The sequence below is a fragment of the Salvelinus namaycush genome, chromosome 27, assembly GCF_016432855.1.
Source record: "Salvelinus namaycush isolate Seneca chromosome 27, SaNama_1.0, whole genome shotgun sequence".
Taxonomy (NCBI): Eukaryota; Metazoa; Chordata; class Actinopteri; order Salmoniformes; family Salmonidae; genus Salvelinus; species Salvelinus namaycush.
Genome location: NC_052333.1, coordinates 39,344,046 through 39,369,855, shown reverse-complemented (window position 1 = coordinate 39,369,855; position 25,810 = coordinate 39,344,046). Strand labels below are relative to the sequence as shown.

Genomic DNA, 25,810 nt, shown 5'->3' with positions numbered 1-25,810 from the left:
AAAAAGTTGTCTGTGATTAGATTCGAACTCGCAAGGATGGTAGAGTGAGCGTATAACGCAAACATCTAGCAACCCAAAGGTCACAGACAACTTTAGCATTTTAGCTAATTAGCAACTTTCAATTACTTACTACTTTTTAGATACTTTGCAACTACTTAGCATGTTAGATAATCCTTCCCCTAACTCTAATCTTAACCCTTTTAGCTAACCCTTCCCCCAACCTTAACCCTTTTAGCTAACCCTTCCCCTAAACCTTTAGGAGTTAGGTTAAAGGGTTATTGAGATAACCCTTTAACCTAACTCCTAAACTTAACCCTAACCCCTAGCCTAGCTAACATTAGCCACCTAGCAACCTAGCTAGAATTCGTAACATTTGATACGTTTTGCAAATTCGTATTATATTGTATGTTTTGCGAATTGGCAACATATAATACGTATTATAATTCGTAACATATCATTCAAAATGGGTGATGTACATCCACAATTAATAGATACCATAGATACCACCGTAACATATCATACTAAATGGTGTGTCTCGCATTTATGTACAGAACAATACGAAATGCTCTGAGGCCAGGTTGATTGGAGTGGCAGCAAGTCTTAAACCTTTAATTACAGTAAAATACTGTGAAATACAAATCCTTACCCTCAACTAATTTAATTAATCCATTAATTCATTCCGATTACGGTAGAATTTACTTTTTTTTACAGTTTAATACAGTCATGTACTGTGTGTCATTAAAGTGCTTGCTTTGATACCATATTACAGTAGGTGTACTGTACTGTAATATGAAATACAGAATTTGACTTGCCATCGAGCTGCCTGGTAACCCATTTACAGTGTAGGTTTAATATGTTCTTTAAATAGTCAATACATTTTAGGCCAGTTGTACAAACCAAACAGGCTCATATTGCTCATGGTAGGCTAGATGATCGATCCGTTTTACAAAAGAGGCACATTTATCGGCTATTTTTGGGTTGAGAGTGCACACGCTATGACTGATCAATAATGATCAAGAATGGCTATGCGTTTATGATAAATAATGCACTATTGACATGTAGTTAAATCGTTTTTTTGCCCTTTAAAATCGAACGTTATCTGCTACCTGCTACTTAAAAAAAACAGTATTTCTTGAAGTCTCCAACAGCTTCGTCATTGGCAATGTCCCTTAGAGCGTATTCGTTTCACGAGATACACCCTTGCAGGAACTATCTAAAACGTGGCATTAAGCGTTATGATTTAAGCACGTTTACAGTGCAAAACTTTTTCAATAAAGCACGAACAAAATATGTAACTCACCATATACTTCCTACAGTGCAAGCAAACAGTTCAAATGTGCCCAATTTTGTGTTTATTTTCCCGTCTATGTCCTCTGTTTGAAACCCCCCCCCAAAACGTGCCAAACTAGGGCTGCAGAATCTCTTCCGTGATTTATTTTTTTCTTAAACTTGTTCCCCTGACAAGTCAAAAGGCGTGTACCTGGGAGAGTGCGAAAGTGGGGAATGTGGAAGAGAGACGTAAAACAACTTTTATATGAGTGGGTAAAAATGTATATCAACCTTGGAACTTACTTTCTCTCTATTCTATTATCTTTGGCATGTGGTGCTAGTTTATGTCGTCTGATTTGCAAATTCGAGTATGAGGGATATTCGGATTAATAGAAGGCTGGGAAGATGAGACAGGGAGAGATTTGAGTGTTGAGTTGCTTTTAACCCTTTATACCCAAAATTAACTGCCAGTTTCATTTTATGAAATTAACACAAGTTTAGACTTACACCTAGATCACACCAACACTGTCATTACACAAAATGGTACGCAACATCATCTGGATATGTGTGCAACAAAAGTTCAACATTCATCCTCTGCTACCATTTCTGTCACGCCTTCGACGCATACAGCATACTTTCGATAAATCCTACATATGTACCACACAGAACGCACTGAACTTTTCTCTGCAACGAAATGCTGCAAGGCAAATGCAGCGTTCCATTGGAAATGAATGTACTGTGGGTGTGATTGAGGCATTAGGCTAATGTGTGCACAGTAGTGATCTTTACCCCTCTCATACACCCAGACTCAAGTCAAGCAAGTGGTAACTGCCTTAGGAGGATATCAAGACCACTCCAGGACCACTGCAGTGAAATACATGTGCTCTCTCTCTCTCACACACACAACCTTTGATCCCACTTAGAAGTCTAGTCCTGCCCAATCTCTCACCCTGAGGGAGTGTCACGCTGTTTGTCATTGTCGGTGCTGACAGTGATTTGTCAGCCGTCACACCCACACTGGTACCTTGTGTTTAATTAGGATGTAAAGTCCACAGTATGTCCAGTATCAAAATTGCAATGGAAACATCTAATTCCCCATATAGTGCACTATTTTTGACCATTCACTAAACAAACAAAATGTACATGTAATTAAACAATAGAGTGCATGGACAGTCAAGCAACTTTCCTGTATCCAATGTATTGTTGTTGACCTAGGATAAAACGTAGACTGGTAATGGAGACAGAGATGGTAGTTAGCAGCAGGGATGTAGACTGCACTTACATCACTGTGTAACAATTGGAAAGCCAGCTTTGTATAGGCATTATGAACCCCTATGGAACAGGATCGCTGTAACTCATGTAATTGTGGGAGCAGTATACTGTTACTATCCAATTATGCTATTAAAGGTTGTAATGCACCCACACTAAATGAGAGGATGAACAAAAGGGTGGTGGACAGGGCCGGACTGGGACCAGAAATCTCCCCCCCGGCATTTCCAACGAGCAGGCCCATTTTCCCCCTTCTAGGCCTCCAATCCACCATTTAGACAGGCCCACTGAGCTAAAGATGGACCAGCTAATCTGGCATTTTCCAGAATTGCCCTATGGCCAGTCCGTCTCTGAGTAATGGATGTCAGTGAACCAAAAATAGACAGAAAACAGAAGGAGAGTTAAGACAAAGGTCACCTGCTTTAGAAAATTATCAACTGAAGAATTGTGCATATCAATTCAGATAAAAAGCTTGCCACACAGCTACATAGAGGATCATTTAATTGCACATTGATACACATCCAACGGAATCCCACACATCTTTTTATTGGCTAAAAGCACCCTTGCTTGTTGGCAAGTTTTCCAATCAGCTGCCAGAACTGTCAGTCCCTGTCGTTGTTTTCATCCAACGAACCCATGAGCTGCTCGATCGCGCCTGCATCGCTGGTATTCTGCAGGCAATCAGAGAGGAAAGAGGGGACAGTGACCCGTTCAGGCCCAGACTGGGTTAGCAATGAGTTGCATGGAAAGGCTACTCTGCCATCTAATGGTCAAGAATACTGCAGATCATATGGCACTGAGTCGGAGTTCGACAAACTTTGGTTGCAGTGTCATTTTGCAGAATAAAATGGAAGGTTTATGCCAGAGCAAATATCAGTGACTGCGTCCCAAAAAGCATCCTATTCCCTATATAGCGCACTACTTTGGGTGCGTGCGTGTTTGGGTATGCAAGCTCATCCGAGAGCAATAGAAATTACACAGACAAGGATTAGGCCTGCAATCACTCACATATAGGATGCTTGTTATCAGGCTGTAATTCAGCCACTCACTCACTGCTCTAGATAATAATGTATTGCGAAATGATGCCAAGTATTAAGTGGGTGCTAAAGAGGGCTAAGGCTAAATCCCAAATGGTACACTATTCCCGATGTAGTGCACTACTTATGACCATTTACCTTGACAAAAGCAGGTAGTTGAGACCACCAGGCTGCTGAACTCTTTGTTCAGGGTGTTTGAGGATCCATCATTCCCAGCAAAGGTCTTGAACTGGGAGACAACTACATTGATGACAGAGCCCATTGTATTGATTCAATATGGAGTTGACTGCAAATACATGAGAAATAAAGTCTATCCATGTTACATTTTTTATCAATTGTAGAGATACTGAAATAAAGCCAGCAACTAAATCATGAAAAAACAGAAAACGACATGAAATCAGATTGAGAGAGGAAAGACAAAACAGTATTAAAGGAAAACCAGTCATATTTCATCCCACCTGGTGAGGTATGGTCTGGTTGCAGCAGCCAGCAGGTGTGGAGAATCGTCTCGTCTCTCCACTCTTTCCTTTTTTGTCTCCATCCTGTTCACTATGTAGCTAGGCCTAGTGCGGAGGCCCAGTATTAGAGCCTCTGCCTGACCAGGTGTTTGGGGGATGTAAAATGATAGGTATGACAGCCTCTGCAGGTTTAAAGTGTTGGTCAGAAAACATCCATCATTACTGACAGTTTTACTAATCAGCTTATCTGGTCAGGATCTGTCCAGTCTCACTGGTTCAGTCACTAATAGGTTACGTCCCCAACGGCACCCTATTCCCTGTATAGGCCATTTGTATAGGGCCCTGGTCAAAAGTAGTGGACTATAAAGGGAATAGGGTGCCATGTGGGACGCAAATACAGTGCTAAGGGGGTGTGTTACGTGTGGACACGAACGTGTCGTCATTTGCATGTTTCTTTGAGGTTCTTAGTTTCATTATTACTTACAAGGGATTAGTCTGTGTCATAAATACCTTTGTCTAGTAATGTGGACACGACAAAAGATTCATTCCACACATTTATGTACTTCCCCCTTCTCTGCCAGTAGAGTAAGTGACCTAAGCCTTGTTCACACTGCCTAAATTCTCAAATCAGTTGTTAATCAAATTCATTTTAGAATACTGATTGTCCAAACAGCAAGTTAACAAGTGACCAAATCGTATATATGCGTGTTCAGACAGCAGTCATTTGCTGATATGGCTATGCTATTTGTCATAGTAACGACAGGTGTGAGCGCATTGGTGCAGGCTGATTGGTGGTGCTCGCGCTTCCCGTCACTCAAAAGTTATGTAGCAAGCTTCAAACTGCCAGTGTGAACAAGCCTTTAGGACAAAGGAAAATAAACATACATTATCTTTCAAGATGAAGATTTTTTATTGTAATCTTAATTTAAAAGTCCAACACATACCCACTAAGAGAGACGGCTGCTGAGACTCGATTACTCATTCGGCTAAACTCAATTTCATTAAATGCTAAACTGGAACCGTCCTGACTCCTAAATTATCGAAAGGATATGTCCATTGTAAAATAACATTTTGTTACACATGTAATCATGTGCATTTTGGAGAGTAAAAAAAACTGAATTTCCTCATTTTATGCAGTTTGTTTATAACCTCTCAAGTTTCTTATTATTTTAAGTATTTATCCACATCGTCGCTAGACTTCTTTGGTCAAAAAGCTTGAACAATGAATTTACATTTACAGGTTTTAAATTCAACCAAAAACATCTCAAATATGACTATGATCTAATTAAATTCACAAAAGGTGTAACCCCCTACATTTTTTTCTCTTCACAAAAGACCAAAAAAAATAACCGGACCATAACCAATCAAGTTAACAAATAGTTTGAATTCTTAAGCTTACAGAAGCAAAACAATTTAGTTGTCTGTCAAACACTGTCAATCCAAGTGTGAAAATTGACTTATATAAAGGCACATAGCTGGCAGAAACAAAACCGTCAAAATAAAACTTAAGCAATTTCTTTCACATTATATACTTTAAAAGGACATATGACATTTGAACAGCTAGTGTTGGTTTGATGTTAAAATGCTAAGCAAAATTAGGGACTAGTCTTATCTTTCTTTAAAAAAACACAAAAAAGCTATGAAAACCTGAAAGCCTAATGTAATTGATACAGTGAGTGTGACAACAGATAAACATAAAAACAAAGGACACAGTCATCCAGAAATGTGTACAGGTTCAACTCTTGTAAAGTCCCAACCATTACTTTTAATATGTACTAATGTCATAACCTCGTACTTAGCTTGACTTTGAAATCTGGCATGAACTCAAGGTAAATGGCATTGCGTGACAAAACATCAGTTAAAACAATCTCATAAAGACATATTTTCCAGGTTACATCACCGTAATCAAAATAACTAGAAAAAGGAAAATGCAACCAATAACAGTGCTTATTGAAAATACCATTGATTGATCAAAATGTGTCAAAAACAATAGTTCAGATGGGTCAAAATTGCCAATTTGTTTTTGCACTCCTTATCAATATGTCTAACTCAGCATAGTACTGAGCTATATTAGAATCGATTCCTGCCACGTTAGGACACCACAATCATGATCTCAGTGTGAATAAGTAGTAAGAACTCCCACTTGTGCCAAAGCGATTGAGGCAGCAGAGCTGGGCCTCTGTCCTGGCTTGGCAGGGCACCTTCTGCTTTCATTAAAATGTTCCAGAATGTTCTGCTTTCACCGACCATTATACTCAAATGGTAAGACAATTAGCAAAAAAACAGAAACCAACCACTAAGGGCCTAGCGCCTACACGGCACTGTATGTTTGCAGAGCTGATACAACAGAAGCTAACAGAGCCGATACAGAACCGGTTCGACTAGATCTGATCCTAACGATGACAACAGAGGAGAGACTGATCAGCAATGAGTTGTTGTGGGAGCATCGAGTTCACATTGCTGTGAATCTTATCCTGTTTTGATCTTGAACTGCGACATTACAAGTGCCAAACACTATATTCAAATCAACTCCACACAACTGTCAACATGTATGGCTTGGAATTGAAGACATGACATGAACTGACATAAGGAGGTAACGACCGAGTCCCAAAAGACAAGAACGATTTCAGCTAATTATAGATGCAGAGATAGGGACATGTTTACGAGATGCAAGATCACTCCTTGTTCCGGAACCCTTAAAACACCTGCTGTACACCACCATGTAATACCATTGCTGTATCTTGATGTTGCATTGTCTTCTGGATTATTTTTATCTATGTAGTGGCTGCAAACTTCCACAAAGCTTCTCGCTCAAACTCCTCCATCGCCTCCTCCAGGGCGTCATCATCCTGCCCATCAACCTCCAAAATGTCCACCATGTCCTCTAAAATGTCCGCCACATCTTCAGCGAAGTCACTGAAGAGAACTTTGTCATGGACGAACACACCGTCTCGGAAAAACATGGCGGCCAGCTTCTGGATCTCGGCCTTGCTGTCCGATGTAGCCCTCTCCAGCTTGCTCAGGTAGCCATCTAACAACTCCTCGAATTCAGACAGTTCCACAGGAAAGAGCCCTTCCTGGCTAGCGCAGTCCTCAACACTGCTGCAGCCCGCCAGGGGGCGAACGTTACGTCCAAGTTTCTCTTCCTGGTGCTTCCAGAAGCTGGTGTGTTCATATTGATGGGGCTGATGTTGCTCCTGATAGTTGGAGTCTTGATGGTGATGATTGGACTTTTTCTTGTAGTCTTTCCTGGACTGCCAGGGCCTCTCCTGCTTTCTTTTATCCCTGTCCAGCCTGCGCTCGTTCTTCTCCTTCTCCCATTCATCCTGGGATTTCTTGCAGGCCTCTTTATGAGAGTTTTCTTTGTTAGCCTTCCAGTCCCTCTCCTTTCTCTCATCTTTCTCCTTCCATCTGCCCTCCATGCCATGTTTACAGTACTTCTCTCCCTTCTTCTCTTCCTTTTTCCAGTGGCCTTTGCTGTTGTCCTTGCCTTTTTTCCCATCCTTGTTCCTGCTTTCCCATGGCTTTTTCTTGCCCTCACTCCTCCCCATCTTCTCCACCTGCTCACTGAGCCTCCTCTGGATCTCAGCGAGGCTCTCCCTCACCCTCTTCTGGTACCCTTCATCCTTCTTCCTCCCCTCCAGTCTCTTCCTGCTTTCCTCCAACAGCACCTTCTGCCTCTGAAGCTCTTCCTTCACCCTGGCCCCCTCTCTCAGGTCACTCCTCCTTTCGGGCACTACTGTGGTGCTACTCTGGTTGCTAATTCCAGGTTGACCAGTAGGTGATGGAGTTGGGCTTGAGGGCGGTGGGGCTGTATCCCGGTTGGCTGAGGTAGACATTATCAGAACAAATCAGTGAGTTACAGAGCATTCAGCTACCAAACCAGAGCTGTGATTGAATACCCACACTAACATACTGTATACTTAATGAGTATATACACACACTACATACTTTTAGTATACTGTAAACAAACGGTAACCTTTCAGTTGAGTGTACTAGCTCTTCGCCTGTCTACTGGAAGTTGGTGCTGTTGCTATGCAACCTCTTGCTAGCTAGTTAGCATAACAAATGACTAGTTAGACATTTTACAACTTTTCTTTTTACGGGTGTTAAATTCAATCTGGAGTGCTAGAGTGTGCTCGTAGACTCAGAGCGTTTCACTCTCGGAGCGCACACTGGACGCTCGGGCTGAGGAGTAGGGTTGATGTGAGCCGTTCTGACCTTACAACTGTCAAACACCTAAGCTAACGTTGGCTAGCTTGCTAGCTACTTCCAGAAAAAAAGAGACCACTATGACCATTTTACTCGCCTTAACAGAGCTGGTTAGGCAGTTTATGTTATCCAGAGCATTGGAGACTAACTGTGCTGTTGGCAAAAAAGCGTAATTAAATTGTTGCCAACGGTTACAGACACTGGCCATATTCAACGGGTGTTGAGCTCTCGTAAATGCATCATTCTGCGCTCTGGTACACGCAGACGAGAGTGCTCAAATCTGAGTAGATATCCAGAGCGAATTTACGAAAGCACCCGAATGCCCATTGAGAACGCACAACGACTACACCATTTTGCTAAGCGAAGAATGACGGGAATAATCAAGTCAATAAACGTTGGGTAGTTAGATATTAACTATATGCTATACTGGCAAGTTTGATGTACAAGTAGCCAACTAATGTTAGGTAGCTAGCTAACATACCGGTACATAGTGTAATGGTATGCTATGTGGTTCGTAAGGACAGCATAGCTAACAAATTGTCAGCCAACATAACGTGTAAGGTAACTTATTTGAAAAGTCATTACTTTATTACATTGCTCAACATTTTCTTAACATTTGTCATAATTAGTTAAAGCAATGCATTTCTATCCGCTCTTGTTGTACTTTGGCTGCATATTTTCCGCCATTTTATTCAAATCTGAAAACGATGTGAAGCACGCCCATTTCCTGAAGAATTGCATTATGGGCCCTAAAGTACAGATAGTGTCCTCAGCGTGTATACTTTATATTTTGGCAAATTTAGTACGACATCCGCAAACTTTCAGCATACTAACTACATCCATACTATGACCAATAAGCATACTATATACTCAATTCAAGTCACAAATAGTACAGTTAGTATGGAGTATTCTAAAACAGCTCATATGATTGTTACATGCATGTTACATGCATGTTGAAGCAGAGATTTACAGCAGTAATAAAACCTAAACTGAACCATACAGTTCACTTTGATCAGGGGGTAAACTCAAATTGAAGGCATTCAATTCATGAATTGATTTGAATAAAAAACTTTCAGCTTATTGAGAAGTCATTGGAATTTCATTTGTTTTCTTCCTTACATTTAACCTTTATTTAACTAGACAAGTCAGTTAAGAACAAATTCTTATTTACAATGACTCCTACCCCGGCGAAACTCTAACCTGGACGGCGCTGGGCCAATTGTGAGCCGCCCTATGGGACTCCCAATCACGGCCGGTTGTGATACAGCCTGGAATCGAACCAGGATCTGTAGTGACGACTCTAGCACTGAGACGCAGTGCCTTAGACCGCAGCGCCACTTGGGAGCTCCGAGTGCATTATTATTCAAATTTACCAAAAATATTGACTTCCATGTATACAGTCGTGGCTAAAAGTTTAGAGAATGACGCAAATATAAATGTTCAAAGTTTGCTGTTTCAATGTCTTTAGATATTTTTGTCAGATGTTACTATGGAATACTGAAGTATAATTACAAGCATTTCATAAGTGTCAAAGGCTTTTATTGACAATTACATGAAGTTGATGCAGAGTCAATATTTGCATTGTTGACCCTTCTTTCAAGATCTCTGCAATCCGCCCTGGCATGCTGTCACATCCTGACTGATGGCAGCCCATTCTTACATAATCAATGCTTGGAGTTGGTGGGTTTTTGTTTGTCCACACGCCTCTTGAGGATTGACCACAAGTTCTCAATGGGAATAAGGTCTGGGGAGCTCCCTGGCCATGGACCCAAAATATTGATGTTTTGTTCCCCGAGCCACTTAGTTATCACTTTTGACAAGGTGCTCCATCATGCTGGAAAAGGCATTGTTCGTCACCAAACTATTCGTAGATGGTTGGGAGAAGTTGCTCTCGGAGGATGTGTTGGTACCATTCTTTATTCATGGCTGTGTTCTTAGGCAAAAGTGTGAGTGAGCCCACTCCCTTGGCTGAGAAGCAACCCCACACATGAATGGTCTCAGGATGCTTTACTGTTGGCATGACACAGGACTGATGGTAGCGCTCACCTGGTCTTCCCCGGACAAGCTTTTTTCCAGATGCCCCAAACAATCGGAAAGGGGATTCATCAGAGAAAATGACTTTACCCCAGTCCTCAGCAGTCCAATCCCTGTACCTTTTGCAGAATATCAGTCTATCCCTGATGTTTTTCCTGGAGAGAAGTGGCTTCTTTGCTGCCCTTCTTGACACCAGGCCATCCTCCAAAAGTCTTCGCCTCACTGTGCGTGCAGATGCACTCACACCTGCCTGCTGCCATTCCTGAGCAAGCTCTGTACTGGTGGTGCCCCGATCCCGCAGCTGAATCAACTTTAGGAGACGGGCCTGGCGCTTGTTGGACTTTCTTGGGCGCCCTGAAGCCTTCTTCACAACAATTGAACCGCTCTCCTTGATGATCCGATAAATGGTTGATTTAGGTGCAATCTTACTGGCAGCAATATCCTTGCCTGTGAAGCCCTTTTTGTGCAAAGCAATAATGACGGCACGTGTTTCCTTGCCGGTAACCATGGTTGACAAAGGAAGAACAATGATTCCAACCATCACCCTCCTTTTGAAGCTTCCAGTCTGTTATTCGAACTCAATCAGCATGACAGAGTGATCTCCAGCCTTGTCCTCGTCAACACTCACACCTGTGTTAACTTCTTATGGATGGGGGGCAGTATTGAGTAGCTTGGATGAATAAGGTGCCCAGAGTAAACTGCCTGCTACTCAGGCCCAGAAGCTAAGATATGCATATAATTAGTAGATTTGGATAGAAAACACTGAAGTTTCTAAAACTGTTTGAATGGTGTCTGAGTATAACAGAACTCATATGGCAGGCAAAAACCAGAGAAAAAATCCAACCAGGAAGTGGGAAATCTGAGGTTTGTAGGTTTTCAAGTCTTTGCCTATCCAACATAGGAAGTGCAATCGGACCAAATTTACACTAAGGCTTCCACTAGATGTCAACAGTCTTTAGAACCTTGTTTCAGGCTTCTACTGTGAAGGGGGAGCGAATAAGAGCTGTTTGACTAAGGGGTCTGGCAGAATGCCATGAGCCAAGTCAGGCGCGCGGCCATGAGAGCGAGCTCTGTTCTTTTTCATTTCTAAAGACAAAGGAATTGTCCGGTTGTTTGACATGTTTCTACAAACTGTAATGGAACTTTTTGACTTTGTCTGGACTAAGTGTGCCTGCGCCTCATGAATTTGGATTTGTGAACTAAACGCGAACAAAAAGGAGGTATTTGGACATAAATTATAGACTTTATCGAACAAAACAAACATTTATTGTGGAACTGGGATTCCTGGGAGTGCATTCCGATGAAGATCAAAGGTAAGTGAATATTTATAATGCCATTTCTGACTTCTGTTGACTCCACAACATGGCGGGTATCTGTATGGCTTGTTTTGGTGCCTGAGCGCTGTACTCAGATTATTGCATGGTGTGCTTTTTCCGTAAAGCTTTTTTGAAATCTGACACAGCGGTTGCATTAAGGAGAAGTATATCTTTAATTCCATGTATAACACTTGTATTTTCATCAACATTTATGAGTATTTCTGTAAATTGACGTGGCTCTCTGTAAAATCAGATGTTTTGGAAGCAAAACATTACTGAACATAACGCGCCAATGTAAACTGAGATTTTAGGATATAAATATGACATGTATTGTGTAACATGAAGTCCTATGAGTGTCATCTGATGAAGATCATTAAAGGTTAGTGATTAATTTTATCTTTATTTCAGCTTTTTGTGACTCCTCTCTTTGGCTGGAAAAATGGCTGTTTTTCTGTGACTAGGTGCTGACCTAACATAATCGCATGGTATGCTTTCGTCGTAAAGCCTTTTTGAAATCGGACACTGTGGTGGGATTAACAACAAGTTTATCTTTAAAATGGTGTATAATACTTGTATGTTTGAGGAATTTTAATTATGAGATTTCTCTTTGAATTTGGCGCCCTGCACTTTCACTGGCTGTTGTCAAAACGATCCCGTTATGGATGAAATCCCGTTAACGAGAGGATCACTGACATGTCAGCTGGTCCTTTTGTGGCAGGGCTGAAATGCAGTGGAAATGTTTTTTGGGGATTCAGTTCATTTGCATGGCAAAAAGTGACTTTGCAATTAATTGCAATTCATCCGATCACTCTTCATAACATTCTGGATTATATGCAAATTGCCATCATACAAATTGAGGCAGCAGACTGAAAATGAATATGTGTCATTCAAAACTTTTGGCCACGACTGTACATTATCAAACGAATGAATATATGAGCAGTGGAAGAAAGGCACGAATGAATCATTAAGGAATTCACAGTGAGATGAAAATACTGTACCTGCAGTGAGTTGGGACAGTTCGGTCACTCTGGCCCTCAGCAACTCCAGCTCCTCCTTCAGGCCAGGCAGGGATGACAGCTCTTCTTTCAAAGTATTTTCTTGCTCCAGATCTCCTTTTCTGTTTTCATTACCCGTTGCTGATCCTGCATTTAGTGCTGAGTCAAGTTCTTCTTTATGGGCCTATAACAGAGAGGGGGGAAAAGTTCTTTAGAAAAGGTAGGACATAATAAGGATTCAAAAAATATTTCTTAAAAATTTAAAATAATTAGGCCGTAGCTGTGGATCCGACTTTTTCGGGATCTTTTAGTCCAAAGATCCGACGCTTCCAAGTATGCTCGTGCCACTCAGACATTGCTCGTCCTAATATTTATATATTTCTTTATTCCAATTCTTTTACTTTTAGATGTGTGTATTGTTAGCTACTACTGCACTGTTGGAGCTAGCAAAATGCTTGTGTTCCTACACCCGCAATAACATCTGCTAAATATGTGTATGTGACCAATAAAATTTGATTTGTGCGGCTCACGTTCTGCACGTGTATATTCCCTCCTTTACAAGCAGAAAACAGAGTACTCAGGCGAATGGTGCTTGCTTAATAAAAGTTAGATCAAAACTGAATTATCGTCTGCAAGATCACATAATGATCACAGTAATTACATAACAAAACCAAATATAATAGTAATTATGAAATGTAGAATACTGTGATATTGCAGACATTAATTCAGTTTGATCTAACTTTATTAAACAAGCACCATTCGCTTGAGTAGCCTGTTCCCTGTGCATAAAGTAGAGAATATACACATGCTCAGATTGTGATCCACACATACGCAGAAGCGTTGGGAAGCAATGGATCTTTTAGTCCAGTGGACTGAAGATCCCGAAAAAGTTGGATCCGCAGCCACTCCAAAATAATATGGTTCATGGGCTGACCTGGAGCTGTGTTTCTAACTGGGAGATTTGATGATTTTCTTGTGTCAGTTTGTCCAAAAGCGCCTTCATCTTCTGAGGATCGTTTAGCCAGTCCTGTGCAGCAGAATACAAATCACAGACAATCAACAACACAGCACTATATACAGTACCAGTCAAAAGTTTGGACACACCTATTCATTCATGGGGTTTAGATTTTTACTATTTTCTAAATTGTAGAATAGTGACGACATCAATACTATGAAATCATGTAGTAACCCAAAAAAGTGTGAAACAAATCCAAATATATTTTATATTCTTCAAAGTAGCTATCCTTTGCCTTGACAGCTTTGCACACTTGGCATTCTCTCAACCAGCTTCATGAGGTAGTCACCTGGAATGCATTTCAATTAGCAGGTGTGCCTGGTTAAAAGTTAATTTGAGGAATTTCTTTCCTTCTTAATGCGTTTGAGCCAATCAGTTGTTGTGACAAGGTAGGGGTGGTATACAGCAGAAAGCCCTATTTGGTCAAAAGTCCATGTCCATATTATGGCAACAGCAGCTCAAATAAGCAAAGAGAAACGACAGTCCATCATTACTTCAAGACATGAAGGTCAGGGAATTCGGAAAATTAAGAACATCGAAAGTTTCTTCAAGTGCAGTCGCAAAAAGCACCATGCGCTATGATGAAACTGGCTCTCATGAGGACCGCCACAGGAAAGGAAGCCCCAGAGTTACCTCTGCTGCAGAGGATAAGTTTAGTTACCAGCCTCAGAAATTGCAGACCAAATAAATGCTTCAGGGTTCAAATAACAGACATCAACATCAACTGTTCAGGAGGAGACTGCGTAAAAATCAGGCCTTCATGGTCAAATTGCTGCAAAGAAACCACTAAAAAGGACACCAATAAGAAGAGACTTTGTTTAGGCCAAGAAACATGAGCAATGGACATTAGACCAGTGGAAATCTGTCCTTTGGTCTGATGAGTCCAAATTTGAGATTTTGGTTCCAACCGCCATGTCTTTGTGAGACGCAGAGTCGGTGAACGGATGATCTCTGCATGTGAGGTTCCCACTATGAAGCATGGAGGTGGTGTGATGGTGCTTTGCTGGTGACACTGATTTATTTAGAATTCAAGGCACATAACCAGCACATCCAGGCTGTGTAAAGGCTATTTGACCATGGAGAGTGATGGAGTGCTGCATCAGATGACCTGGCCTCCACAACCACCAACCCAATTGAGATGGTTTGGGATGAGTTGGACTGCAGAGTGAAGGAAAAGCAGCCAACAAGTGCTCAGCATATGTGGGAACTCCTTCAAGACTGTTGGAAAAGCATTCCTTATAAAGCTGGTTGAGAGAATGCCAAGAGTGTGCAAAGCTGTCATCACTGCAAAGGGTGGATACTTTGATTTGTTTAACACTTATTTGGTTATTAGATTATTCCATGTGTTACTTCATAGTTTTGATGTCTTCACTATTATTCTACAATGCAGAAAATATTAAAAACCCTTGAAATGGAGGTATCCAAACATTGTACCTAAGCATATCTTGTAAATTCACAACACAATATAATCAACAACTCAGCATTATATACAATCAACACAGTAGTTATATACAGTTGAAGTCGGAAGTTTACATACACTAGGTTGGAGTCTTTAAAACTCATTTTTCAACCACTCCACAAATTTCTTGTTAACAAACTAGTTTTGGAAAGTCGGTTCAGACATCTACTTTGTGCATGACAAGTAATTTTTCCAACAATTGTTTAGACAGATTATTTCACTGTATCACAATTCCAGTGGGTCAGAAGTTTACATACACTAAGTTGACTGTGCCTTTAAACAGCTTGGAAAATTCCAGAAAATTGTCATGCTTTAGAAGCTTCTGATAGGCTAATTGACATCATTTGAGTCAATTGGAGGTGTACCTGTGGATATATTGCAAGGCCTACCTTCAAACTCAGTGCCTCTTTGCTTGACATCATAGGAAAATCAAAAGATATCAGCAAAAAATTGTAGACCTCCACAAGTCTGGTTCATCCTTGGGAGCAATTTCCAAACGCCTGAAGGTACCATGTTCATCTGTACAAACAATAGTATGCAAGTATAAACACCATGGGACCACGCAGCCGTCATATCGCTCAGGAAGAAGACGCGTTCTGTCTCCTACAGAAGAACGTACTTTGGCGCAAGCAGTGCAAATCAATCAATCCCAGAACAACAGCAAAGGACCTTGTGAAGATTCTGGAGGAAACAGGTACAAAAGTTCCTATATCGACATAACCTGAAAGGCCGCTCAGCAAGGAAGAAGTCACTGCTCCAAAACCGACATAAAAAAGCCAGACTACGGTTTGCAACTGCTCATGGGGACAAAGATCATACTTTTGGGAGAAATGTCCTCTGGTCTGATGAAACAAAAATAGAACTGTTTGGCCATAATGCCCATTGTTATGTTGAGGAAAAGGGGGGAGGCTGGCAAGCCGAAGAACACCATCCCAACCGTGAAGCACGGGGGTGGCAGCATCATGTTGTGGGGGTGCTTTATTGCAGGAGGGACTGGTGCACTTCACAAAATAGATGGCATAATGAGGCAGGAATATTATGTGGATATATTGAAGCAGCATCAAGACATCAGTCAGGAAGTTAAAGCTTGGTTGCAAATGGGTCGTCCATTTGGACAATGACCCCAAGCATACTTTCAAAGTTGTGGCAAAATGGCTTAAAACTGCCTGCTACTCAGGCCCAAAGCTAGAATATGCATATAATTAGTAGATTTTAATAGAAAACACTCTGAAGTTTCTAAAACTGTTTGAATGATGTCTGAGTATAACAGAACTCATATGGCATGCAAAAACCTGAGAAAAAAATCCAACCAGGAAGTGGGAAATCGGACGTTTGTAGTTTTTCAAGTCATAACCTATCGAATATAGTGTCTATGGGGTCATATTGCACTCCCTAAGGCTTCCAATAGATGTCAACAGTCTTTAGAACCTTGTTTCAGGCTTCTACTGTGAAGGGGGAGAGAATAACAGCTGTTTGAGTCAGGTGTCTGGCAGAATGCCATGAGCTCAGTCCCCGTGAGAGTTAGCTGCGTTCCTTTTCCTTTCTAAAGACAAAGGAATTGTCCGGTTGAAACATTATTGAAGATTTATGATAAAAACATCCTAAAGATTGATTCTATACATTGTTTGACATGTTTCTACTAACTGAACTAAGCGATCGCGCATTGAGCATTTGGATTACTGGGCTAAACGCGCAAACAAAAAGGAGGTATTTGGACATAAATGGACTTTATCGAACAAAACAAACATTTATTGTGGAACTGGGATTCCTGGGAGTGCATTCCGATGAAGATCAAAGGTAAGTGAATATTTATAATGCTATTTGACACCTCTCCTTCGTTGGAAAATGGCTGTATGTTTTTCTGTGGCTAGGTGCTGACCTAACAATCGCAAGGTGTGCTTTCACCGTAAAGCCTTTTTGAAATCTGACAGCGTTTGCATTAAGGAGAAGTCTATCTATAATTCCATGCATAACACTTGTATCTTTTATCAATGTTTATTATGAGTGTTTCTGTAATTTGATGTGGCTCTCTGCACTTTCACCAGATGTTTGTTTGAGACAATGCATTTCTGAACATAAAACACCAATTTCAAATGAGGTTTTTGGACATAAAGATTAACTTTATCGAACAAAACACACATTTATTGTGTAACATGAAGTCCTGTGAGTGCCATCTGATGAAGATCAAAGGTTAGTGATTAATTTAATCGCTATTTCTGACTTGAGCCCTCTCCTTGGCTGGAAAATGGCTGTATGGTTTTCTGTGACTAGGTGCTGACCTAACAATCGTTTGGTGTGCTTTCGCCGTAACGCCTATTTGAAATCGGACACTATGGCTGGATTTACAAGAAGTTTATCTTTAAAATGGTGTATAATACTTGTATGTTTGAGGAATTTTAATTATGGGATTTCTGTTGTTTTGAATTTGGCGCCCTGCTAGCGTCCCACATATCCCAGAGAGGTTAAGGACAACAAAGTCCTTTGTGGGCCGAACTGAAAAAGCGTGTGCGAGCAAGGAGGCCTACAAACCTGACTCGGTTACACCAGCTCTGTCAGGAGGAATGGGCCAAAATTCACCCAACTTATGGTGGGAAGCTTGTGGAAGGCTACCCGACACATTTGACCCAAGCTAAACAATTTAAAAGGCAATGCTACCAAATACTAATTGAGTGTATGTAAACCTCTGACCCACTGGGAATGTGATGAAAGAAATAAAAGCTGAAATAAAATCATTCTCTACTATTATTCTGACATTTCAGTCTTAAAATAAAGTGGTGATCCTAACTGACATAAAACAGGGGATTTTTACTAGGATTAAATGTCAGGAATTGTGAAAAATGGAGTTGAAAATGTATTTGGCTAAGGTGTATGTAAACTTCCGACTTCAACTGTGTATGAGCAAACAGCGTAAAGCAAAGATTGGAACTATGCATATCTTATAAAAGTTTAGTCTAATAAGGAAGATGTTAATTACTGATTTAAAGGGTCAATCTGCCATTGGTACATCAATTTCTTGACTTTTAAATGAAATATACACCCATAGATTTTTTTAAAAATATAACAAATGCTTCATACCCCATCAGAACCCAAAATATAAGTTTGTTATACACCAATGTAAAATTGTAAATACTGTATAGCCGTAAAAGATGGGTAAAACTATAATTTGGATCTCATGGATGGTCCGTCCTTGAGTCCATAGCTTTGCGTATGAATTTAAAAGTTACATTTCCCCAGCCTCATCCCTCAGCCATTTACCAAAACAGTGGCAGCGTGGTCGCTTTGTTGTTGTTTGAACAGCAGATTGCCCCTTTAATATCATTCTATTACACATTCTTATCTCTGTTTGTCCAATTCCTTTAACTTCCACCCCAATACAACATTGTTGAAAGGTAGGAAGTAGGATAGAGGAACAGACCTGGTTTTGTTCTGCCACACTCAGCTCATCCGAGTCGTCTGTCAAAAAAGAAAACAATACAACATTTTCCAAACTTTTGTAACGTATATTAAAAAGCCACATGACTAAATCGTTTATTTCCAAAATAAAAACACTGATGCCATTGCAGTCTGTATTGCATTAATGATCTTGAAGTGTAATTTGTCAGCTCTCTCAACTGGTCTAATTTCAGTTTTCAAATCATTAACACATTTACAGTTGTGTTACACCAAGTCCTCTGCAGGACGAAAGAACTCCCTGCTGCAATGACGACTGCAGATGATTACAAAGTCAATAGAAAGGCTACACCCAACAAGTTTTTTTTAAATCACACTCAAAAAAGTTCGGGGTCATTTAGAAATGTCCTTGTTTTGGAAAGAAACACATTTTGTCCATTAAAATAACATAAAATTGATCAGAAAATACAGCGTAGACATTGTTCATGTTGTAAATGACTATTGTAGCTGGAAACAGAATATCTACATAGGTGTACAGAGGCCCATGATCAGCAACCATCACTCCTGTGTTCCAATGGCACGGTGTTAGCTAATCCAGGTTTATCATTTTAAAAGGTTAATTGATCATTAGAAAACCCTTTTGCAATTATGTTAACACAGCTGAAAACTGTTGTTCTAATTAAAGAAGCAATAAAACAGGCCTTCTTTAGACTAGTTGAGTATCTGGAGCATCAGCATTTGTGGGTTAGATTACAGGCTCACAAATGCCAGAAACAAAGATCCTTCTTCTGAAACTTGTCAGTCTATTCTTGTTCTGAGAAATGAAGTCTATTCCATGCGAGAAATTGCCAAGAAACTGAAGATCACATACAACGCTGTGTACTACTCCCTTCATAGAACAGAGCAAACTGGCTCTAACCAGAATAGAAAGAGTGGGAGGCCCCGGTGCACAACTGAGCAAGAGGATAAGTACATTAGTGTCTAGTTTGAGAAACAGACGCCTCACAAGTCCTCAACTGGCAGCTTCATTAAATAGTACCCACAAAACCAGTCAACGTAAACAGTGAAGAGGCGACTCGGATGCTGGCCTTCCAGGCAGTATTAAACCACCCAGACACATCAAAGATGCAGTCGTCCCTCTGAACTGAGCTGTTGGACAGGAAGGAAACTGCCTAGGGATGTCACCATGACGCCACTGGTGATTTTAAAACTGCTTCAATGGCTGTGATGGGAGATAACTTAGGATAATAACCTAAATGACAGAGTGAAAAGAAAAATATACAGAATATGAATGCAACAAGGCTCTAAAGTAATACTGCAAAAAAACACAGCGAAGGAATACACTTTTTGGCCTGAATCCAAAGCCTTATATTTGGGGCAAATCCAACATCACTGAGTAACTCCCTCTATTTTCAACCATGGTGGTGGCTGCATCGTGTTATGGGTATGCTTGACATTGTTTTCATCCTAAAAAACGCTACAATTTTTGCAAACGGGATGGCGCTAAGCACTGACAAAACCGGCTTCAGTCTGTTTTACACCAGACACTGGGAGAATAATTCACCTTTTAGCTGGACAATTATCTACAACACAAAGCCAAATCTACACTGGAGTTGCTTGCTTACCATGAAGACAGTGAATGTTCCTGAGCAGCCAAGTTAGTTTTGACTTAAATTTGCTTGAAAATCTATGGCAAGAATTACATTTCTGTCCAGCCATGATCCCCAACACCTTGACAAAGCTTGAAGAATTTAAAAAATAATAAAAATGGGCAAATACTGCACAATACAGGTGTGCAAAGCTCTTATGAGACTTACAGCTGTAATCACTGCCAAAAGGTGTTAACATGTATTGACTCGGGGGGGGGGGGGGGGGGGGGGGGGTGAATACTTATCTAATCAAGGTATATTAGAGTTTTAATTTTGTCATTAATATTTTAAATATAGTTTATAATTTTATATAGTTTCTCCTTCGAGTATTTTGTTGACAAAATGACATACATTTGAATCCCACTTAGTAACACAAAATGTGAGGAAACCAGACTTTATATAGATCAAAATAATGAAGCATTGTTGAGCCACTGTGAATTTAACTGTCCATTCCATAAGGGGAAAAAAAAAAAAATGTAACTAACAAAACCTGGTTCAGGCTGAACTTACCGGAGAGGAAGAGGGACCCTAGACAGAGCAGGACCAGGGATGCCACAATGCATGTGTTCATAGAAAAGCCCTTCTTCCCCCCTTTCCTCTCTGCCAGTTTGAACTCCACCTCCTCATCATCATCATCCTCCTCCGATGTCATTGTTGGTGCCACATTTCTCCTCCTCAGACCATTTCCTTCCTCAGTACTCGTGTCAGCTCTTCCAAAGTCAAAGCTACTGGGAGATTCTAGGAGAATGAGAGAGAATATGAGCAGAAAGATTGATAATATGCAGAGAAAAAAAATACTAATCATGCACTAAAGGTATTGAAACTACTTATGCAAAAGTATTAGATGGTAGAATGCTCTGAATGTAGATTTTTCTTCTGTGGAATTCTAACAAATGTTGTTTTTGTATCTGCGTTGAAGTGCGTTAACAATAGAACCGCCATAATCCAACAGTCACTGACATTTGAATTTGGATGAACTGGAGTCGGATATTGAGCCTGAAATCCACTATGGCGATGACAATGTGAGGTCTTTATCAGATGTTAGCTTTCTTTTACATTTCTGTTTGCAATATTTTTCAAGTGTTGCCAAATTATTTTGACTGGATGTGAATTCAAATCCAGAGTATAGAGCCAAAATAAAAAAATGCTTCACGTTACTCTTAACGTGGAAACCAGTCGACACAAATGCCTTTGAGAAGAAAATAAAAAAATACATTTCCATTTTTTATTATTTAAAAAACAAACATTTGTAAGCATTCATATGTATTATTATGCATTTGTAAGAATTCATATTTTATCATTTCTTTGAATTGATTATATTACCTACCATTACTCATCGAATGTACAAATAAAATGGATACAATTTATGACATTTTCTTGCAATAAAAAGACTACAGTGTTGAAGTAGGCCTTTGTAGAATAATACATACAGTACCAGTCAGACGTTTGGACACACCTACTCATGCAAGGGTTTTTCTTTATTTTTACTATTTTCTACATTGTAGAATAATAGTGAAGACATCAAAACTATGAAATAACACATATGGAATCATGTAGTAACCAAACAAGTGTTAAACACTTTTTGGTTACTACACGATACCATGTGTAATTTCATAGTTGAGGTCTTCACTATTATTCTAGAATGTCGAAAAACTCTTGAATGAGTAGGTGTCCAAACTTTTGACTGGTATTGTGCATGTTATGTACTTCAAAATATACAGTATACAAATAATCAAAATATTCTTAAGACATTTCTACATTCAATCAAATAATTATTTTTATACAAAAGGTAGTCATTTAGGTTGATTACAGCACAGTAGGTGAATCTGATGTGTAGGCTTAAAGGGACTCGACTGTGTTCTCTAGCGGGTACTTGTAGGCTGAGAAAGCCAGCAGTTCTAGTGTTAATTGTATGTCATATCTCAGAAGATGTTTCCTGATTTCCAATCTAGTGTACACATCCATACCTTTTTCCTTTGGTATATCAGTCACTTTTTCAGGCAATTCTGTCTCCCCCGTTTCCAGTGATGGCTCTTGTGCTGCATCCTCTGAACCAATGGTATCTGGAGGAGGACTATCAGGGGCTGGGCTTTCTGGGGCAGGGCCAATATCAGTGTCAGATGGGGGGCCCGTTGGGGTGGGAGTCTCTGTGTGAATGCTTATGTCATGTTCAGCACTAGGGGCAATACGCTCAGGTACAGGGCCTGTATCAGTGTGGGTATCAAGAGGAGAGCTCTCAGGGACGGGGCATAACTCAGGCTCAACCTCTGAGGGGGGTGGTTCTGTGAAGGATGCATCCAATGGCACAACCAGGTCGACATGAGTGACAAAGGGCATGGCAGCGAGTTGCTCATTGTCAGTGGGGGAGCTGGTTACCATAGAATGGATGATGGGGGGCTCAGGTTGACTCTCCAGGTCATGGTCAAGGGGCACACCGCTAGTCGGGGATTGGCTTAACAGGGTAGGTCTGGAGGGGGCAGGGCCCTCACAGGTATCAGGAGCCATTTCCTGGCAAACCTGGGAATCAGTGGAGAATGAAAGCACAAACCTTAATAGTCATTGGTAATAATGAGTTATAACTATAGACATATGCCATATAACATAAGACACCATTTTTAACTTTGTATTATGAAAGATTATGCGGTGAGAATGATACCCTCAGAAAGAAGTGTGTTCATCAGGGATTCACAGTACAGACCTGTTGGCCCTCCTCTGACAACACTGTTTCTATTGGAGTCTCCGGGTCACTCGGCTTAGACTCCACAGTGGCCCCTGGAACAGAATTAACAATGTTAACACATTAATAACATAACATTGACATAACACATTGAATAATAAATTACATCCACAAGTTCATTATGCAACATCCATACATTAGGACAATAACACAATACTCCACACAGAAAGTATAGGGAAACCGTATTGGTGTGAGAGAGCCCAGGTACCTGCGACTTCCTCTGACAGACTAGGGACATCACAAAGACTCTCAGTCCCATCATCCACAGGATCAACAATTTCAGCAGCTTCCTGAAATGTAGAAGGCAGTAGGTTATTATGATCTCATTAGAGGGCATAGCATTCTCAACTAAACCGTTATCTATTCACCTCACCATTCATTCATTTAATCATTCACACTGCCACAGACACACATTGTGGGTAAAGTGGAAAAGTAATATAAAACTTACATTGAATACTAACCTGACATCCAATACTGTGTTGAGGTGATCAGCCTATTTTCTTGTCATTACAGTTGGCACGGTGTTGGCACCAGACCTGGATTTTAATTACTTTCAGCATTTGTTTGAATCTGCCTGGAGTGCCAGATGGGCAGTGTTTGCAGTTTTAGGGTTTTTGCCAGGCAAGCTCAAACAGGCACATATAAAGTATTTGAATTGATTTAAGTATTTGAAACGCAGGTCTGGTTGGCACACCATTGACACCCTGTACCAACCTATCTTACCTCTGGGGACAGCATGGTCCAACTGGTGGTCAAGGATCCGCTGCGGCTGCTGCCTGTGCTGCTGCTGTTATCAGACATCGCCCCCTTGAGGCTCAGCACAGAAACTACAACTTATTCTGCAGAGAACAGAGATTCACTCACTTGTAACAAATATGTAATTATGAATTACCCAATAATAACTCAGTGGTTTCACAATGTCTGCAGTATCTACATATAGGCCAGTAGGACTGTGGTCTACTTGCACTGGGTTCTCATCATGCATTTGCACAAATTCAATTCATATAGGCATAATAAAGTATTAGTAGAGAATAAAATATAATGCCAGTGTATTGGAAAAGTGCTTTTCAAACCAACATTGTATCAGAGATCATATTACACCAAATTGTTCACCTACAGTGAAGAATCTGACATTAATAGAAAAATGGAGAAATGCTGCATAGCCTACCTTCTTGCTCCAGTTGCAATAATTATAATCTGTAGCATACGCAACAGCCTATAAACCCTAAAATTAGTCAAATAAACTACATTATTTCAACTTAAATTGAGACAACTGATAAGTGACAAACATTGAACGAATCGCGATAGAGTAAGTGCCTATTTTAAAGAAAGACGGACCCTCATTATTGCTTGGTTAGGGCCTCACACTGTAGACTCAATTGTTTCTATACTTCTGTGCCGCTCAGATACGACCTAGAAATGTCAGATCCAGATGGCAATGAGGCTGGAGGCTAGTTGTTAAAGGTAGCTAACAAAATCAGAGCTGTGTGTTCATCTTTGACAAACCCAGGCGACATGTTCTCTTTTTTGCCCGAGTCTTACATTTCAGTCGTGTGAATTATCGGTTTGCTCCTGTGAGAAGTGAGGTGAAGTAAGAGTAGAAGTCATGACGGCAAATTCACTGAAAACAAATGTTTGAAGACGATATGTAGCATACTTTGTTCAACTTCCCATGGTAAACAAAGGCTGCATGCAATCACTCCCACATTTAAGCACTCGCTTCCGCGTACAATAGCAACGGGTTGACCACACACACACAATACTTTCCCCTAAATAATAAAATACATGTAAATAGCATATTCTTACCCCGCTTATTTCACTTCAATTTCGCCGTTTAAGCTCCGATAGTTCTCGAAATTTTATTTTACAGACAGCATTCCGGTCGTGATCATCGGAAATTTGGGAATTCCAAGCTGCGTCACTCCGATGCTGCACTGTGTTTTCCAATGGGATGTCAATATGGCCGTTTGCGTTACCTCCCTTAAAAAGAACAACCAACCAAAGTGATGTGTTGTGTAACGAAAACGACTTGATTGACGCGCGCAGGTGAAATTGGTGTCAGGTAATGGATACAGACCCCTTCTTTCACTGATAAGATGCTTGCATGTGCACATTATATACCGGAGGGGAGGCATCTTTAACCAGCCGTACATTGACACGTCTGTACTGAGCTATATTTGTCGGGACTTCCCGCCTGACTTCAACCCTGTTGCATGGGATTGCCCATCTGTTCTACCATTGCTTCCCACTTTCGTCAGATTCTAAAATAAACCGTACAGTTTTGTCTCTGTCTGTGTTGGACACCTATAGGCCTATTGTAATTTATTGTAACCCTTAAATCTTCATCCTAAACCACATTTGACCACTTTAATAAAACCTTAAATATTGAATGCACATTTACTAAATTAAGAAAACCTATATTATGCTTGTATATAATTGTCTTTTTTTTTTAACACAGAAGTTATGCATCTGATACTTTCTGAGGGGGCACTAATGGTATCATTTTATACCATACATTACTACAGTCAAAGATTGTCTATTATATTGACAAGATAGTCTTTTGAGCGCTCTAAAAATGGAAATACATGTCCTTAAAGATGGAAGGCAGGAGGGAGGAAGAGAGATCAGGTGGGACCATTCTAGCCAATAAGAGGGCAGAAACACAGTTTTAACAGCAAGCCATATAGAAAAATAGAGGATGACAGCATGGGCAGCGTCATTGAGGCTATCTCCATTTAAAGTGGTCAATTATCTTTTTTGCATTGGATGATTGCTCCCAACACAAAGTTTTAAAGTTGACTACTTTAAAATGATTGAATCCCCTCAACGACAATGTCTATGTTAAAATGTAACTACACTGTAGCCTACTACACTATACCACAGAGAAGTAATAATCAAGTTAAAATTGGATGAAAATAAGGGTACATCTAGGTTAAATCTAGGCCTTCTATAGTGATGTTGTGAATCAAA

At 40.4% G+C, this 25,810-nt stretch overlaps 1 protein-coding gene and 1 pseudogene across 2 annotated transcripts; both read right to left on the bottom strand.

Moving 5' to 3' along the window:
• Nucleotides 1-3,089: 3,089 nt before the first annotated feature.
• Nucleotides 3,090-3,837, bottom strand: LOC120022126 (annotated as a pseudogene).
• A 1,087-nt stretch (nucleotides 3,838-4,924) lies between these two features.
• pbxip1a (pre-B-cell leukemia homeobox interacting protein 1a) lies at nucleotides 4,925-24,847 on the bottom strand. 2 transcript variants are annotated; one of them, XM_038965919.1, is made up of 10 exons: nucleotides 24,647-24,847; nucleotides 23,564-23,679; nucleotides 23,049-23,130; nucleotides 22,802-22,875; nucleotides 22,071-22,620; nucleotides 20,614-20,841; nucleotides 18,480-18,517; nucleotides 13,525-13,617; nucleotides 12,594-12,774; nucleotides 4,925-7,859 (listed from the first exon to the last, which is right to left on the bottom strand). In XM_038965919.1, the coding sequence occupies exons 2-10, from the start codon at nucleotides 23,639-23,641 to the stop codon at nucleotides 6,808-6,810; spliced, it is 2,376 nt and encodes a 791-aa protein (XP_038821847.1). In that variant the 5' UTR covers nucleotides 23,642-23,679; nucleotides 24,647-24,847; the 3' UTR covers nucleotides 4,925-6,807. The 2 variants fall into 2 exon arrangements, with proteins under 2 accessions (XP_038821847.1, XP_038821848.1); XM_038965920.1 differs by lacking the exon at nucleotides 24,647-24,847 and adding an exon at nucleotides 24,383-24,596.
• Between the last annotated feature and the right edge of the window lie 963 nt (nucleotides 24,848-25,810).